The sequence below is a fragment of the Sceloporus occidentalis genome, unplaced genomic scaffold (assembly GCF_023333645.1).
Source record: "Sceloporus occidentalis isolate IW3139 unplaced genomic scaffold, rSceOcc1.0.p SCAF_1, whole genome shotgun sequence".
NCBI classification, from domain to species: domain Eukaryota; kingdom Metazoa; phylum Chordata; class Lepidosauria; order Squamata; family Phrynosomatidae; genus Sceloporus; species Sceloporus occidentalis.
In genome coordinates, this window is record NW_028316981.1 from 56,702,650 (window position 1) to 56,721,839 (window position 19,190).

Here is a 19,190-nt window from a genome sequence, read left to right on the forward strand (position 1 = left end):
TTTTTAAACTGCACGTTATTCATGTACTAGACTGCTGGCAACTGGTCATAGAGACTTTACCAAGGACTCTCGTCATTTTCTCTTCCTTGAAACTCTTACTATCAAATATTCAAAGGCCCTAGCTATCTTTAAGAATCCAAACCAGACAGCAATCCAGAAAGAGTGACAGCCCCCAAAAGGAAGGACTTATGGTTTGGTTTCTGCATCTGGTTTGGTGGAAGGGGGTTAATTTCCCATTAGTGAATGCTTCCCATCTCTAAATCAAAACATGGATAAGCAGAGAAATCCAGGAATTTGGAAGCCTTTAGGAACTCACCTGGATACAGCCTGTGAAACCATGATGCACTTTACCAGACTCTAGGATTCCCCCAACATGGAGATGCTTCACCTTCAAGCCATGCAGCTCATTGCCAACAACTACAGTGTCCTGAGAAAAGAAACCCAACTCATAGGAACATAGTATGTGCACCATGGCTCACATCCCCTAGCTAAACCAGCAGACTGCCATTTTACTATCCTGACACACCCACTCTGTGAGAATCCCGGGACTGGTAACATATTCCCTGAAAAGACTCAGAGAAAGTCAAAGGCCAGGAAGAGGCTGCTAGTATTAACTTTATAGAGTAGGAGTGGCAACTTGTAGCTTCCAGATAGTAGTCTCTAGAACCCTAGGGTCCTTGAGAGGTCACTAGGGTTCTGCAAGAAATCATTATTTAAAAAATATAAACCTTTTTGAGTTAGCTTTAATAGTGATTAAACAGCATTCTGTGCAATCATGCTGGTCACATGATCACAGAGTAGTCTCTGACAGCACTGGCTTTTCAGCTGAGTAACGGAGATGAGTACTGCCCCCTATGGTCGGAGACGACTTGATAACCTTGTCAATGGGGAATACCTTTACCTATAATAGTGATTATGCAAGGGGTCCCTGAGAGCTGTAATTTTCATACAGGGATTCCCTAATGCCTGAAAATTATTTCAATGGCTCCTCCAGGGTAAAAAGGTTGAGAAAGGTTGCTCCAGATTATGCTAAACAGTGATTTCCACCAGCCTTAGCCAGTGTAGCAAATGGTGAGGAAGAAAGAAGTTGAAGTCAAACAACATTTGGACAGTCACACATTCCCATCTGTGTACAATAAGAGAGCAAACCACAGGTTGCCTCCTCCTGATGTATAGAGCGATGGACACAATAAGAATTAGGTCTCAAGGTCAGGGGTACTAGATGGTTAAACACAGTAGGGGCAGAGGGAAAGGACAGGACTCACAGAAAGGACTCCAGATCTAGTTTGTGTAATGCAGTGCACTGTGGTTACTCATAATATGTCACTATCCACAGGGCTCACCTGGTAGGATCCAAAATCCAGATTGAGGGTGATGATGTAACGAGCATCTGGACCACTGCGTCTGTCCTGTAGCTGCAGCTGAAGGTCATGCCATGCTCCATCATTCAGCTGCATCTGATCCAGAAGGAGTTTTGTGGTACGTCCAGAACCTCTGTTCACCATGAAGGAGAGCAGCCCAGAGTCCAGCTAAAGAAAAGGCAAAGCAGCAAAGGAAGTGCTTTTTCCGCAATGGCACCTGCCTGTGAAGACTGGGCCTCCTAAGAAAGCTGAATCTGGTAATATTCAGGCACCAAGCTGGGACTTTTCTCTTCTGGCAAGAATTCTGTGTGTGATTATTGTTCCTATTTTTGTTTCTTTTACTGTTTCAGCTTTAGTGCTGCCATTTCATACCCTAATAATAAACAATTTAGCTGATTTATTTCTTTTCATCATGATTTTATTGGCTGTGTTTTAATATTTGTAAACCACTCCAATGACATTTGTCAGTTGAGTGGTATTTGAAAATCTTAAACTAATGCCAGGACAGAGCAAATTCTACCTTGTACACAAGACTATGACAGCTAGCTTATACTTCATGCTCTTCATTACTCTCAGAAGCACTTGCACATTAGGAAAGCTGCTCAGCTGAGGCAGGGCTATACATCTTGAAGATCAGGGTGAAGCCACAGCACAGAATATTCCCATGGCAATAACATAAATAAATCCTACATTACAGGATCCTTTACTACAGAGGGATCCTTGCTGCAGCAACTCATTCTAATTTCTCACAGTATGGAAATCTCCACTTCCATTGTGTGCACAAGAAAATCCTCTCAGAATTTTTCTGATAGCAGCAGAGACCCCTTGTGAGTACCTGGCAGCGTATGGTGATGTACTGGCCAGCATGGGCCTGAAGTAACACTCCATTCAGTTGGCGTGTCCGGAATGCCAGGCCCATATACCAAGGAGTGGAGATCTTCACCTCATTCTTGAAATCCCAGAAAAGAATGCTGTTGCCATGGAAATGGTGAGGATGATGCATAGCTGGGAGGAAAAAAAGAATTGTAAAAGATGCTGGAGTTTAAAATCTTGTCACGGCAGAAGTCTCTTTTCATACATTGTTTGCATCTTCACTTTATGGACTCTCAAGCCAGTAAGGAAAGGCACCTGAATTGGGCCTGGGAAGAAGACTTGAAGGTTTATCTTTTTTAAAATACTGGCCTGTTACAGACAGGCCAAAATAAAGCTGCTTCGAGTCACTTTGGAGGTATGGTATTTCAATGATGCATGAGTCCTAAGAGTCCAAAAGCCACACCAAAGCTGCACTCCAGTCCTTAGGACTAGAGCGTGGCTTTGGTGTGGCTTTTGGACTCTTAGGGCACATGCATCATTGAAATACCATACCTCCAAAGTGACTCGAAGCAGCTTTATTTTGGCCTGTCTGTAACAGGCCACTGAGATCTCTGGAGGAGAAATTCAGGAGTGGTGATGCTTAAAGATATCAAAATGAAACAATGTGCTCTTAGCTTTCCAGACAACTGTCTGGACTGGAATGCATTTATCCTTCAGATAGCACATATATAAAAATGTTGTGAAATAGTTTGTGATATAGTATGGCTCAAAAAGCACACCAAAATGCGTATAAAAATGGGTATTTTAGCATCAATCACATTCTAATTTTATATTCGTCTTCAAAATGCTCAAAAATGATGTCTGATTCTTTTCTGCATACTACATGAATTATAAAATGAAAATCAGGATTTAGATATGTATTTCCCTTGTGTAGACTCAACATGGTGTAGTGATTTGAGTGCTGAACTACAGCTGTAGGAAATCAGGGTCTGCCTCACCATTCAACCATGGAAACTCACTGGGTGACCTTGGACATATCAGACCCTCTCAGCCTCAGAGGAAAGCAAAGGCAAACCCTCTCTGAACTATTCTTGCCAAGGAAACCCCATGATAGGGTCACCATAGGTCAGAAACAACTTGAAAACACACAACAACACACAATCACTTATATAAGACAAGATAGTGTGCTCTGTACTTGAACATTAATAGCTGAAGTCAGAATATTTATTAACAGATCCCTGGGTAAATTGAAAGGCCAGGTAAGACTTGCTGGGGTTTCAGATGTGTGTTTAGAGAAACAGGTCTTTATGAGGCAACCAAGAGCCAAGTTCACTTACTTTCACCTCCCTCCACATTACACTTACCGTGTCTGCAGTCTTTGCCTCCAAAGCCTACTGGACACTTGCAAGTGAAGGATGACCAGCCAACAATGCAGGTACCACTGTTCTTGCAAGGATTTGAATCACAGAAGGAATGCTTAGCATGGCATCCTGGGGATGTGACACATGAATGGCACAGGGATGGAGACAAATGACCAAATAGTTAATCAACTGGTTTCTATTTTGGCCTGATTTCTCATCTTCTTTAAACTATGAGAGCAGACTCTAAACTAGGGAGAAGCACTCTGGTGCTTCCCAAATGGCAAGTCTAGTTGTCAAAGGTTATAGAAGTTGTATTCCAAAACCTCTGGACAACCCTATATTGCCTACCCCTCTCTGCCTAACAATAGGAGGAAATGTTTTCTGACACCAGCTCTCTGGTCCTCAAATGTGGCATTATGTCCTGTTGGAATGAATCCAGACTTAAGTATATTAATGGTAGACCTGCTAAAATCACTGGACTTAAATCAGTCATAGTTATTTTAAATCTCACTGATTTTAGTAGGCCTGCTTTAAATGTAATTAAGACTAAAAACTGCAACAAACACTAAGAATTTCCCTGAAAGGCTTGGTCATCCAGAGACCTAAGTCAATACTTTTCTGGCTTGTTTATCCCAAAAAATTCACAATGGACAAGCACCCCTCCCCGTTTTTTGTAGTAAGTCAGAGGATGCAGGTGGGGTTCAGCGGCCTGAGTTTGGCCCGGGTCTTGCAAAGGTAGCTGAAGAGCATAAGTAGCTAAAAAGCATTAATGCCTCTATGAGTACAACTTCAGCCAAATGGGCATACAGTTTCACTAAACAGCACAAAGGACAGTGGGAAACATGGGACTGAGTCTCTCTTACTGAAAGAGTCTTGCCAGAGTCTAAAAAGAAGGTAGTGTCTGTGATCCCTAAACTATCAGACCAGCAGTGATAAGGCCCTTTTCAATTTTTCAAATGGAAGGGTGGGAAGATCTGGGAGAGGAATGACTTTGTAGCAGCTGTGGTGAAGCATCTGACATTACCTGTGGAGGTCCCATTGTTTGCAATGTAGGAAGCCAGGTCAATGTGTTTACTGTCAATGTACAGATCTCTCATGCACCCCACAAATTCCCTGTGCTCAACAGGAAAATTCTCAGGCAGATTGGGGACCCCCCCAAGGAGCAAAGGCCCAGTGAGGTCCAGTGATCTGGAGGAAGAAAAAGCCCATAAGTGGCATTTATGACAGTAGTTATACTTTGGCATTTTAGCCCCACAAATGTGCCAAGAGTCAGATTTCTGCTACCCTGAAGCTAGGAATGGGAACCTCATGGGAAAGGTGGGTCTTTGCCTGTTATGCAAAGAACTGCAGAAACTTCACACTGAAGCGTTTGACATGACTGCAGCTATACACTTCACACAATCGCCACAATCAAGCATACAGGGTTTAGGACCACTGCTTTAGAATGTTGTGATTTCAGCTATGACAAACCATAACTATCTTATGAGATTGTTGTAGGTATTATTGAATTTTTGTATGTTTCGTACTTTAGCCAAGCTGGTTGGAAATGATGGGACTTGCTTAGTGTTTTGCCAAGTTGACTGGACATAATGAAAATTGTGGGCCAACACATCTTGAAGGCATCTGGTTAGAGAAGGCTGCCTTAGAATGGAGTTAGAGTGGCACAGAACTCAAGAGATTATTCTTTCATAAACAGATATTTTAATCCTAAACCATATTTTTTTTAAATTTTGGATGTCATGTCCTAGGTATTTTGCAAATATTCAAAAATCAAAAAAAGAAAAAAAGAAATTCAAAATACCTCTGGTCCCAAGCATTTCAGATAAAGAAAACTCAAGCCATATAAAAATGTCTTTGATGCATGGGTATTTCTTCTTTCCCTGCCATTCAGGCTGGCTTCCAGTATGTTTGCTACCACTGTTTCTCCATACCTGCCCTTCTTCAACCCCAATACTGGGTTGTTGTTCTTGGCGCTGTTTTTATCCACATTTGTTTCTCAGTCCCTTCTTCATATGTGACTCATTTCCATGAAAACAGCATTGAACACAAAACATACTTGCTGCTGCTAACATTTTCTCTCCAAGACTAAACCTACTATTAGGCAAAGTAAGCAGTTTGGCTGTGTTATGAAAGAACAGCCAATTTTTCGTATTTATTATTATTATATGTCCTTGTCAGGTAAGGGGGCAGGTGTTTGTGTGATTTTCTGTCACATGTGCCCATCATCTTTGGCTACTACATGCCTTCTGAATTGGGTGGTGGTTGGGCTTCATTTGCTGCTAAGCCTAAAGCAGCCAAATGTCTTGGGCCTGCTCTGCTTCAATTCCTGGATCAATGCAACAGACTGTTTTGTGTATATGAGAATATTTATCAGGTATTCTGAGCCCTCACACACACGACACGCCAGGTATACAGGCTGTATGCCAGGTACACAGGCTATTGGAATGATGTGATTGGCTCTCTTTGCACACTATAGAAAAAGAGTAAGGAACCAGCCAACAAAACTGTAACTGCACTTGTCCACAAGCCTCTGTAGTTATGCAAAAGACCAGAGGTACATGCTTGAGTATATTTCATTTAGGTATATGCTTTGTTTGGGTAACAATTGAGCTATGGAGGGACATAGTTTGTTATGTAACTGTGTTCCAAGCCTCCTCTTCTCCTTTTCTGATACAAACTTAATCATGAACTACAATTGGAAAAGAGAAGAGAAGATAAATAATAATTAAAAATCTGTTCCTTTCCAGTCTTTGAAGGTGGACTGGATTATGCTGTCTGTATGACAACAGCAAAAAACTCACTTTTTGGAACTGGACTGCACCCCCTCTGCTGCACAGGTGTAGTTCCCAATCTCACTTCCAAACTGCAGTGCCACAGATGCATCACATTTGTCCACTATTAGGATGGCCACTTTTTCTTTGGAAGGTCCTTGCACTGAGCCCAAGGAGCTGATCTTGGGCTGAAATGATATAACAGTGTTATCATTGACTTTTCAAAACATTTTTTTTTAAAAAAAAAATCAACAGGGAAGCTGAACATTCATATCTGAATAACATATCTCCACTGCATTTTAGGCATAATATATACACACTGTGTATCACCCCTTCTAGCTGAATTTTTATCCTGGAACAAGTAACAGGTGAGGAAGGGGCTATTTCTAACAGCCTGGCATCCTCTCAGCTGGACAAAGGTGGAGAAGAAGCAGATAATAACAACAGAAAGAACAAACATTATGAAGAGCAGTGACTGAGACACATTATGGGATTGCCACCAAAAATGGTAGCCCTGAGTTTAATGTCTTCTCTTCCCCATTTATGGTGTTCTCTGATGTGGCAATCATATGCCTTTTCTCACCCCAGCCACGGGAGCAATTATATGGGTCAGGGACATAGAAATGTAGATCACAACAGACCAGAATGTACATTGAATCAGAAGTTATAGTAGATAAAGGGGAAACTTGAGAAGGAGCTTCAGTTTTTAATGACGGATCTGTATTGCAACGTTACATATGTGTGTATGGGAGAGTGTGCACAGAAACACAGGCATATACAAATGTGAGGATGAGAGTGCCAGTGTGGTGTAGTGGTTTGAATGCTGGAACAGGACTGTGGGAGGCCAGGGCTGAAATCACCACTCAGCCCTGGAAAGTCACATTCTCTCAGCTTCAGAGAAAGGCAATGGCAATCTCCTGAAGAAATTTTGCCAAGAAAACTCTATGAGAAAGCCATCATAAGCTGGAGTCAACCTGTAGATACATAACAGCAGGAGCAGCAAGAATAAATATGGAACTTAGGGTGATATACATAAAGCTCCCAAGCAATCTCCCATCCAGTCACTGACCACACTCAAACCTGCTTAGCTTCAGCACAGTTCCTATATGACATATCTTAAAACTGTGTCCTGAGAAGGTGAAATACTGAACTATCTCCTAAATACAAAAGACTGTTAGAGTACACATTGAATGGTGTGTGCATGCGTGTGTGCATGTGTGCACATGCATCTGGTGGGGGGGGTCAACTCAGCACTTGACAGTGGTCTAGAAAAAGAACTGCAGAGGAAGACAACAACTATTTGTAGCTTGCTACAGTCAAACACAACCAAGGGTAAGGAAATAATCAAAATGACAGGAAGAAAACTATTTCAACACTTACCTTGTTGTAATAGTGAAGCTGCACTGTATGCCATTGTCCATCACTCACACCTCCTGGCACATAGGGAGTGACAATGGTGCTTGACTCACCTGCAGGGGGAAGTGACATCATATCCTGTTAGGTGGATGGATTTCAAGCTAACCTGTCTGATACTTGAAAGGTGTCATATAGCTGTGAAATTCGCACCAATCTTGCAATCTTTTCAACACGAACCCACAACTTTTGTATTTATCTTGGCATTTCAAGCTGGTGAGTCTGTTTTATTGTATTTTAACTTCCTTCATTTCTTTTTTAAAAATACATTTTAATGATTTTTATTATAGTCTATTTCTCTATAACCATTTTTTGTTATATTTTTGTTAAATTTACTGTTCACTGCCCAAGCTTATTATACATTTCCCCACTTTGGGGGGAAGTGAATGCTGTCAAACATATTAGATATCTTTTGACGAAGGGGGATTTAAACTTAGGACAAATAAAACTTTTTAGTGTTTATGATGGAGGTCACGCAGTCCTCCATATGTTGTTGTTGCTGACAGAAAGAAAATCAACCCAGTTGAGATGTGGATATCTAAAAAGACAAACGAGTGGGTCTTTGAAGAAATCAAGCCTGAACTCTCCCTGGAAGCCAAGATAACTAAATTGAGGCTGTCATAGTTTGGCCCCATTATGAGAAGACAATGCTTGAAAATGTAGAAGGCAGTAGGAAGAGAGGAAGAAAAAGACAGATACACTTAATCAAGGAGGACAGGTCCCTGAGTCTGCAGGATCTGAGCAGAGCTGTTGAGGATAGGGTGCCTTGGAGAAGGGTGTTTCTCATGCATAGGGTCACCATGAGTTGAGGTTAACTTGACGGCAGTTAAGAACAACAATATGGCCTATGCGGGTAGCTGTTAATTGTAATTTCTGTCTTTATTAGCAAAGGTTCCTGGTTTCACACAGCATAGATTATCCCTTGGTTTGTCACATTGAAACTAAAAAAGCACAAGTGCAGATGCTTTGGGTTCCTATTTTAGGAGTGCGGTTAACTTGACAGGTTATTGGCTCAGATACAGTTAGAACCCTGGAAGCAAAAGCTTTCGTATGGTAACTATATTTAAGACATGTTATCTGAACATCACTTTTGAAGCTGAATAGACCATAAAAGGTTGTATGGCTTTAGACAGAACCAAATGAATTAGGGATGTTGGAGGTCTCGTTATGTCACATGATAGGATGGCTTTTAATACCACAGCTTAAAAAAGCACACGTTACTGCACTGATGCAACACCATCATTCACCCAGACACTAACAGCATGCATAAATAGTCCTTTGAGATATAATCTAATGTGACTGTTTGTGACCTTTACACTCAACACGATATGAAGACTCGCATATACAGAAAAATGTGAACACAAATACTCCTGTGCATACAAATATGCTCTCTTCCCCCTTCTGCATTTTCCATTTTTAAGCCCATCCACACACATAGCTTACACTCATAAATATAAATAGAGCTTCATATTTTCCCTTGTTTATGGTGTCAGAGGAGTGTGGCCATTTCTTCATCACCAAAAGAGAGAGCAAAGGAGAATTTGTCCTTTATCATCTGTTAATGCATAAGTATAGATGTAAACTTGCACATTATTATTGTAATTGGAAGAGAAATCTCATTCCTGTGGGGAAGTCTATGGCCAGATGACCTATGTTCATCCTACTCAGCTTCTCATCAGTTGTTCACTCCTAATGTGCAATTTCAGTGTCTCTGAGAGCCCTGGTGGCACAGTGATTAAATGCCTGTACTGCAGCCACTCACTCACAAACCACAAGCTTGTGAGTTCAATACCAGCCAGGGGCTACGAGTCAACTCAGCCTGGCATCCTTCCATAGATCACTAAAATTAGTACCCAGCTTATTGGGGGCAATTAGCTTACATTTTGTAAGCTGTTTAGTACATCGGTAAGCAGTATAAAAATTTACTTGCTATTGATATAGTCTCCATACTTGTGAAAAAAGAACACCTTCAAACAGAGGAGTTTTCTTCCAAGAGAGGACTGTCCTCCATGAATCAGGACTAACAGCCATCCTATTCTAGAAGCAAACACACTGTTCTGTAGAAAGCACAACCTAGACCAGTGATGGTGAACCTTTTAAAGGCCAAGTGCCCAAACTGCAACCCAAAACCCACTTATTTATTGCAAAGTGCCGTGTCCCTCTGGCTTTCTAGTAACAAACTCTGGCAAACTCTGTGCTGGGGTGACAGCACATGTGCCCACAGAGAGGGCTCTGAATGCCACCTCTGGCACGTGTGCCATAGGTTCGCCATCACTGACCTAGACATTATCCTCTCCATTTTAAGGGCTACATTCACTTCATCATAACTGTACAGAGTGTGAAATGGAAACACAAGTCACAGGGTTTTGCATTCACTGTATGAACAGGCAGACACAAACATCGATTCACCAAGTGACCCACAAAAATATTGATATAGAGATACATACATCCATGTTCTTTTTCAGGCTTGACTATGGCATCTATCAGGAGTCTAAAGCTGACTCCTACCCTGATGAACCATACTTCTCCACAGGGCTAATGATAGGATGTTTTGGGACTAGTGTGCTATTGATATTCCTGAATATGAGCCCAGATCCTTCCCAAGGAAAAGGCTCACAGAAAGTGTACCTTGTTCGATGCCACTAACTGAAGACTTCCATCCTTCGTACCTTTCTCAAAATAACGTCAGGAGAAAAGAATGTCTGTCTGGGCACCACTACTGAAAATTTCCCCAAGAACTGTTAAACAGTAATTTCTAAGAATTCAGGGGAGGTGGTGTTAGCGATAGTGCATTTTTCTGAATTTCAGTATATGTGGTATTCCACATGACCTCAGATGGACCCTGCCATGCAGTCAGCCATAATCCCTAGAGTGGCGGGATATATAAGCAGTACACCTAGGTGAGGTCAGCCTCATGGGATCTTTTGAGAACAATACCCCTCGGACTAGCCCAATAGAGTCTCTAATGGGATCACCATAACCTCCAATAACCAGAAGTATGAGCGATGATTGTCTCACCTGATGAGCCAACTATCCCTTTCCATTTCCGTTGATTATTGTCAGACCAAATTACTTCACCCTAGACAATCCGACACCTTTGCCCTGAGGATAGTTTTTGCCCTTAAAAACTCCTGGAAAACTCCCCTCACTGTGCTAGTTTAGATTTCATGGGGAATCTATGTCACTGTGATCTCTAGTCTAGCTCTGGCACTTTCATTCAACCAACACTCTTGCAACGGCTGTGTCTCACTCTATTTCACCCAATTGGATTCTGGAAGCAAGCCTCATCTGTAGTAAGTATCACCCGTAATTCTGCCTTTAACCCGTTCCAAGCTAAACTGTAATTTCCTGAGCCTTGAATGAATGTGTGACAGTGAATTGCTGTGTAATTTTCCCTTTTAAATAAAATATACTTTAATTTGAGACATCTGCCTCTGCATCATTTCTTAGATCCACCAGTCCCTCGGTGTACAGGTGGTAGACCATTTCATAGGGTCCTTGTAGCTGACCTCCTCTCATTCTGAGCTAAGTAAAATTCCCCTACAAAGATTTTGGCTACAGTGGAGACTCACTGCATACCTTCTGGACTATCCCTGCCCACTTCAGCAGCTTCAAGATTGGAAAGAAGGCTGATCACTCATCACATTCACTAAAGGGCATGTTCACATTCACCATGACAAGTGAACTCAACTGAATTGTTCAAGTATGAACAGTTCAGCTACATGTGAATAAAGTACTTGGCTTCTTGATGGGCTACTATTCCCATTGTTGGGAATATGGCAATAAGGGAACATTCTGACTGGTAAGGAGGCTTTAAAGGCTCTCAAGCACACTCCTTCTGTGTTCAGATAATCCTTGAGGAACTATTTAGTGTGAAATAAGGCCATATTCTATAGAAAGGATAGAAATCCTGAGGCTGTCTAGTTCTCGCTGAAACACAATTTCTAGCAGCCTTAGCCAGCTGAACCAATGGTGATGAGCTCTACGAGTTGTAATGCAGTAGCATCTGGAGGACTGCATGATTCCTACCCTTGTTCTATAAGTTACTTAACACAGTGAGTAATCTAGTATGACAAGTTGCATCCATTTTTTCCTACATGATGGACAACACCTTTTGGGTGGGGGGCACTTTCAGTGGGGGTACAGTAGACCTACCACACCCACCTGTGGAGTACTTCAGTTGAACCTGCTCATCCACAATCTCTACAGCCAGGAAGTCATGCTTTTCATTTAGTCGTCCATTATAGATTAGGAGGCCACCATGCTCCAAGGTGGCGAATCTAACACAAGAGTGATGAAACAGAGAAATAATAAATATATTCACAGACACTTAGTCAGACTAAGCAAATTAGGTTTACTCTGGGGTAAATTACAAATCTCTTAGTGCAATACTTATCTACAACTAATTTATCAGATGTAGTCATCTCTAGAGAGTGTTGCTGTTGCAGATTTACCTTTTGATCCAGTCATCAGCAGAAGGTAGGGCTGCCCTCATCCTGCTCCCTAGTAAGTTTTTAACAGTTTAAATGAAAAGCCAATGGTTAACAGGCTTTCACTGCACCCTCATCTCTAGTTAAGACACACTTATAGGATTTCTATTTATCATAAATTTGATAGTACTTCTTTGAGTTAAAAATAAATAGTGGATTGCAATCTTAACAATCTTCTCTTTCTTGCAGTTAGATTAAAATATTGCACCAATCCCAAGCCATTTTTAAGATAGCCCAAAGTAGTAGCAAAGAGAAATCCAGCAAAGTAAGAAAGATGCATTTTGGGCTATAGAGAACTATCCACCCCATCGAGAGGGAAGACAGTGTCTTCAGTGGTAGACTTGTGACCAGGTGTTCTGTGACTGTTGCATCAAGAACGTACGAGAGAGAGAGTGTCAAGTGGAACCTCTGACGCAGTCCTCGAAACATGATGAAAGATTTTGGGGGGAAGGAACGTGTGGATACTTCACAGTAAGGCTTTTCAAAGCCCCCAGGAGGACACTGGCACTGGAAACCACCATCTGCTGAGTTGGTGCAGGTGCCTCCATTTCTACACACACCAGGAACACAGCGTCCTGCCCGACTATCCACCTCACAGTTGTCACCTATTGGGGGAAAAATAAAACAGAAACAACAAATCAAAGGAATTATTTGAGCCTCTAAAAGGGGAATGAGGAAAGGCAAAATATCAGACTGGAATTCCCAGGATTTAGAAAAGTCTGGGGGACATGGCACATCCATTTCTTTTTCAGCCTTAATTGTGGTGCTGCTAGAAACTTCAACTTGACATCTCTCTCCTTCTCAGTTATGCCATACAAGAGTCTTATCCAGTCTGTCTTCCTACAGATGCTTCGGGCTAAGACTCTTATCAGCCCTAGACAACATCTCCAATAGATGATGGGAGTTGTAGACCAAAATATATAAAGGGAGCCAGGCTGGGGAAAGTTTCCATACAGCAAACTTCCAGAGTCATCCTAAAGACATTCTAGTACAATGCTTCTCAAGCTGTCTGATGTAGTGGGTGGACAGTCCCTTCCCCCTTAATTTACCAGGGACCAATACCATATTTGGGCCCACTGGTCACAACTATTTTTTTCCTGGAAACTATACACTGACAATTGTGATCAGTTTACTGTTCTAATCTTCCCTGTGTGAAAAAGTCCCATGAAACACTGAGATTATCAATCCAGAAAGAAAAGTCAGCAACTTTATTCAGAAGTACTGGGGCACAGCAGCAGCAACAACCTTCAGTTGGCATCATTGCCAACTGACAATTAGGAAGATAGGGGACAGAAGGCTGTTTGGCTAGTTTAAAATTGCATGTGTAGCACCTGTGCTGTCAAGATAGAGCATTTTAACATTATTATTCCACTTTAGATACCATAACTATGTTTTAGGGAATCCTGTGCTGTGTACCCTGGTAAGGCACAAGAGCTCTTGGCTAAGAATTCTCAATGTTTTCCTCAAACTACAAATCCCAGGATTCCATAAGATGAAACCATGATAGTTAAAATAGAAGCAGCAAACCTAATAGTTACAGAGAGCTAATATTTCTTTTAAAGATTATGCCATGAGCATATTGTTGCTGACTGCATGCCTCTTTAAAGGACAGGCTCAGAAGCTCATATGAGAGCACAGAAGGGGATATTTTCACTTCAGGCAGAAATGAATAGGAGCAGCTGAAGCATGTAACACTTCCTCAAGAGGTCAAGACAATTCTGGGGCTATATGGCTTCTCTTGTATTCATAACCATAGGGAAATGGTTCAGTTAAGCTGCTAAGGTGCCTTTAAAAGCCAAAGACTTGTTGCTCTGTGTTTCAGTAAAATACAATAAATAACAGTAAAATCTTCACACAACTGATGCATATTAACATTACCAGCATTCAGAAATGATATCCACTGAGAAACAATGTGATAGGGGCTAGAGGTCTAATTTTAACATACGTAGTCTGACATTTACTTTGTTATAGCACAAAATGATGCAGATACTGAATATACAGAATATATATATGGTGATACATGACAATATAAAATGGAAAGATATGTGGGGATATAAATAATCAGTTTTATTGAACTGTAATATTCAATGTTAAAATATGTAGATTCCTTGGGGGAAAAACTGGTTTAGGAAGGATTGGAAAGAATAGTGGGAAAGCATGACTTCTGTTAATACTTAAGCGTTTTACAGAATGACACAAAACTGTATAAGTGTTGATCTACAACTAGGATAAGTGTTGATCTACAACTATGTTTATATCAGTGTATTAGGAAAAGTGATATGGAAATATGGAAATGTGTTGGAATATGGAAAATAAAAATTATTTTTTAAAAAGTGGTATCCACAATAGATGTAGGGTTAATTCGGTGGAGTTGGAAGCTATGACTGGCTCCAAATGGAGCTCCTCTTCATATTCAGCTTTCTTCTTCTTCTTCTTCTTCTTCTTCTTCTTCTTCTTCTTCTTCTTCTTGTTATGTGTCTTCAAGTTGTTTCCAACTTAAGGCAACACTAAGGCTTACCTATCAGGGGGTTTTCTTGGCAAGATTTGTTTAGAGGAGGGGGCGTTTGCCATTGCCATCCTCTGAAAAAATGCAACTTGGATCACCCAATGGGTTTACATGGCCACGCTAAGATTCAGAACCTGGTCTCCAGAGTCTTAGTCCAGTGCTCAACCCACTACACCATGCTGGCTTCAGCTTCCCTGAGTAAACTGCTGTTTCTTCAAACAGCCGCTGGATGTCACTATCAACTATTTGGTGCCTTTGGAGCTTGAAGCAGAGCCATCAGAATTCATTTCCACCATCCGTCTGACAAGCTAAACTCTTCATTGTCGTCACTAATACAGGAGATGTCAGATTTGCTGCTACAGTTTCTCCCTGGCTGAACAGGAATGCAGAGTGGTAGAAAAAGGATTCTCTTTCTCTGTGATGTGTCAGTGACAGCATTGCAGGAGGCTACAGCTCTTTGACACAGCTGGGAATTAATTCCTCCAGTTTCTGGGAAGGTTTATACTCTATGCATCATAGGATGTCTGAGTTACACACTCTTCTGGCTTGCTAAAGCAGCATTCCACTTTAACTGAAGGGGTGTTAGATTGAATCATGCCACTTTTTACAATTCCACTTCTCATGAAGGGACTACCTCTCACTTTATTTATTATTATTATTATTATTATTATTATTAATCTTTATTTCTAAAGCGCTGTAAATTTACACAGCACTGTACATACAATCTTTTAATGAGGCAGTTCCCTGCCCTCAGGCTTACAATCTAAAAAGACACAACACAAAAGGAGAAGGGAGTGGTGGAGGGGAAGGGGATGAGGGCCAGCAGTTCTTCTCTACCTCCGAGGCCTGGACCAAGGCAGATGGTTATTCCATAGTTATTCTATGTCATTTTGTTGCCTAAGGCTCAGGGAAGATGTGCTCTATCCCCATCTAAGGTCCATAAAACCCAAAGTCTGTCAAGATATATTGGCATTGAAGTCAGAAAATCAGCATTTCACCTCTTCCCTAGCAAGCAGAAGGTCAACAATAATAAATTAAATAACAATATGCTATCCACAAAGAGACAGTAGCGATTTGAGCAGGCTTCAAATCCCTGCTCAGCCATGGGAACTCAGTGGGAGACCTTGTGCAAGTCACACTCTTTCTGCCTCAGAGGAAGCCAAAGGCAACCCCCTTCTGAACAAATCTTGCCAAAAAAATAAACGAAAACAAAACCAAGACAGGTTCACCTTCGGGTTGCCATTAAGCTAGAAATGACTCAAGGCACACAACAACAACAACAATAACAACAACTCTATCCATGACACTCAAAATCAGCTGGCTCTGTCCAGTGCTAGAGCCAATGCTGAATTCATGTCTACCAGTTTATGCTAAAAACAAAGACAATTCGATAGAGAATAGCATAAGAAGAAGACAAGAAAAGCCATACTGAATCAGACTAAGGACCTATCTAGTCCAGCACTATGTTCACATAGTGTCAGTCACTTATCTATAGGAAGCCCATGCTCAAGCAAGATGCAATAGCATCTTCTTGTTTATGTTCACCTGTGACTGGTATAGATATGATCTTCCCCCTTCTTTTCAAGGCAGTCCTAAACCAAGCACTGGGAGTGCTACAAGTTGATTATAGGGTGGCCATGTTTCCTGTTTAGTAAAAGACCATCTACTTGTTGAAGAACTATCAGCCATCTACTTGATGGCCTCCTTTATTTGAAGAACTGCCCCTCTGAAGTCTCGTTTAAAGACAAATGACCATAAGAAAGGAGAGCAAAGGACTTGAGTGCACCCATTGAAAGTTTACACTACAGTTGCTCATGCCCCTTGTATGGCTGTGTAGAAGAGGGACTTTAAGCATGTGTTGATTGTTACTTGGCTTTGTGACAAAGAAAACCTGCTGAAATTCTCTCCTCTACACCATCTTTAAAAGAAAGGGTTTCTCTCTAGTTTTTACTCTGGCAGCTCTAGTTTGAACCCAGACAGCAAAGTGATCTGTTCACAGTTTATTTAGTCACAGCCTTTCCCACTATGAGATATACTGCATTTCTGTTTGAATTCTAGCAATTATGTCTGTGTGTATCTATACAAATAAACCAGTACACTAAACTTGTATGAAAATGTTTTTCTTCCCCCTCCCTTTTCGATTATGCATTTCCTCTATTTTTGAAAGTAGCCAAACCAGGTAACGCCTTTTACATTCTACTTACTGGCCAGTTGCCACAAATAACAGTCCTACTCCCTACTGCTCAAAAACCAGTGACTGGAAGCATTTCCTCTGAAGCTATTGGATATGGGAATGATTAGTGTTGCTGCCAGATCACATTACACTAATATTGTTTAAAGATATATTCAAGTTAACAAAGTAGATGTCATGCTGGACATTACTTTTTTAACAGAAAATTGGAACTAGAAGTAGAATGAATAAGGAAAGAATAAGCATCGCTTCCTACATCACAGAAAGAAGGTTAGTTTTAACATGTTTCAGCAAGTTTTATTAAAAACTAACAATATGCATATATTAATTAATTAATTAATTGCTATCCTTCCTTTCTCCCCAAAGGGACCCAAAGCAACTCACAATAACAATATTAAAAACATATTCCAATAAAAAAATTAAAAAATCATCTAAAAACATTATAAAATTACAAATATTAAAACCATAATCATAGAATCATAGAGTTGGAAGAGACCACAAGGGCCATCCAGTCCAACTCCCTGCCATGCAGGAACTCTCAATCAAAGATCCCCAGCAGATGGCCATCCAGCCTCTATTTAAAGACCTCCAAAGAAGGAGATTCCACTACACTCCAAGGGAGTGTGTTCCACTGTTGAACAGCTCTTACTGTCAGGAAGTTCCTCCTAATGTTGAGGTGGAATCTCTTTTCCTGGAGCTTACATCCATTGCTCCAGGTCCTAGTCTCTGGAGCAGCAGAAAAAAAGCCTGCTCCCTCCTCAATATGACATCCCTTCAAGTATTTAAACAGGGCTATCATATAATAATAAATAATAAATTTTATTTCTACCCCGCCCTTCCATGGAAATGATCAGGGCGGCTTACAAAATTTATAAAAACATTTCAATACAGAATTAAAAATTCAATATAACAGTTAAAACCATTACTACAAAAAACAGGAACAGGAAACAGTAAAATAGGAAAATACACATATCAGGGGCAGAAGAAAAATGCACCTCTTAACCTTCTCTTCTCCAGGCTAAACATCCCCAGCTCCCTAAGTCTTTCCTCATAGGGCATGGTTTCCAGGCCCTTCACCATTTTATTCACCCTCCTTTGGATATGCTCTAGTTTTTCAATGTCCTTTTTGAATTGTGTTGCCCAGAACTGGACACAATATTCCAGGTGGGGCCTGACCAAGGCAGAATAGAGTGGCACTATTACTTCTCTTGATCTAGACATTAGAGTTCTATTGATGCAACCTAAAATTGCAGTGCCTTTTTTAGCTGCCGCATCGCACTGTTGACTCATGTTCAATTTGTGGTCTACTTGGACTCCCAGATCCCTTTCACATGTAGTCTCTTTCCACCCATCCTCTATCTGTGCATTTCAATTTTTCCGCCCTAAGTGCAGTACCTTACATTTCTCCCTGTTGAAGTTCATTTTGTTAGCTTTGGACCAGCTTTCTAGTCTATTCAGGCCATTTTGAATTTTTATCCTGTCCTCTGGGATATTAGCTACTCCCCCTAGTTTGGTGTCATCTGCAAATTTGAAAAGTATGCCCCCAATTCTGTCCTACAAGTCATTGATAAAGATGTTGAATAGCACTGGGGGACCCCACTGGTCACTTTTCTTCAGGATGAAATAGAGCCATTGTCAAGCACCCTTTGAGTTCGGCCAGTCAACCAGTTACAAATCTATGTAACAGTTACTTTGTCAAGCCCACATTTTACAAGCTTGTTTGCAAGAATGTAATGGGGAACTTTGCCAAAGGCCTTACTGAAATCAAGATATAATATATCCACAGCATTCCCTTCAACTACCAAGCTGGTAATTTTATCCCAAAAAAAGAGGAAAGAAAGAAAAGAAAAAGAAAAGAAAAAAAGAGATATGTCTGGTATGACTTGTTTCTCTGAAACCCATGTTGAGTTTTTGTGATTATGGAATTGCCTTCTAGATGTTCACAGACTCTCTGTTTAATGATCTGCTCCAGGATCTTTCCTAGTATTGATGTCAGACTAACTGGACGATAATTGTTGGGATCCTCTTTTTTTCCCTTTTTGAAGATGGGGACAACGTTTGCCCTCCTCCAGTCTGCTGGGATTTCTCCTGTTCTCCAGGAGTTCTCAAAGATTATTGCCAATGGCTCCGATATTACTTTTGCCAGTTCTTTTAATACCCTTGGATGGAGTTCATCTGGTCCTGGAGACTGACCTGCCCTTTCCCTGAAGTCTGTCCATGCTGCTCTTCTTCATCATCCCTGATAACAGAGTGAGATTGAAATCGATTCTGTAGCTGCAAACTC

At 41.0% G+C, this 19,190-nt stretch overlaps 1 protein-coding gene across 1 annotated transcript in view; it reads right to left on the minus strand.

The window, feature by feature from the left end:
- Positions 1-19,190, minus strand: part of LOC149321439 (cadherin EGF LAG seven-pass G-type receptor 3-like) — a 107,047-nt gene that overhangs the window by 46,961 nt on the left and 40,896 nt on the right. The window contains exons 3-11 of the mRNA XM_089521649.1: positions 12,592-12,814; positions 11,884-11,999; positions 7,687-7,775; positions 6,337-6,494; positions 4,560-4,723; positions 3,539-3,664; positions 2,197-2,366; positions 1,344-1,529; positions 317-427 (exon numbers count right to left, since the gene is read on the minus strand). Of these exons, the coding sequence (XP_089377775.1) occupies positions 317-427; positions 1,344-1,529; positions 2,197-2,366; positions 3,539-3,664; positions 4,560-4,723; positions 6,337-6,494; positions 7,687-7,775; positions 11,884-11,999; positions 12,592-12,814 (1,343 nt within the window). The remainder of the gene's footprint in view (positions 1-316; positions 428-1,343; positions 1,530-2,196; positions 2,367-3,538; positions 3,665-4,559; positions 4,724-6,336; positions 6,495-7,686; positions 7,776-11,883; positions 12,000-12,591; positions 12,815-19,190) is intronic.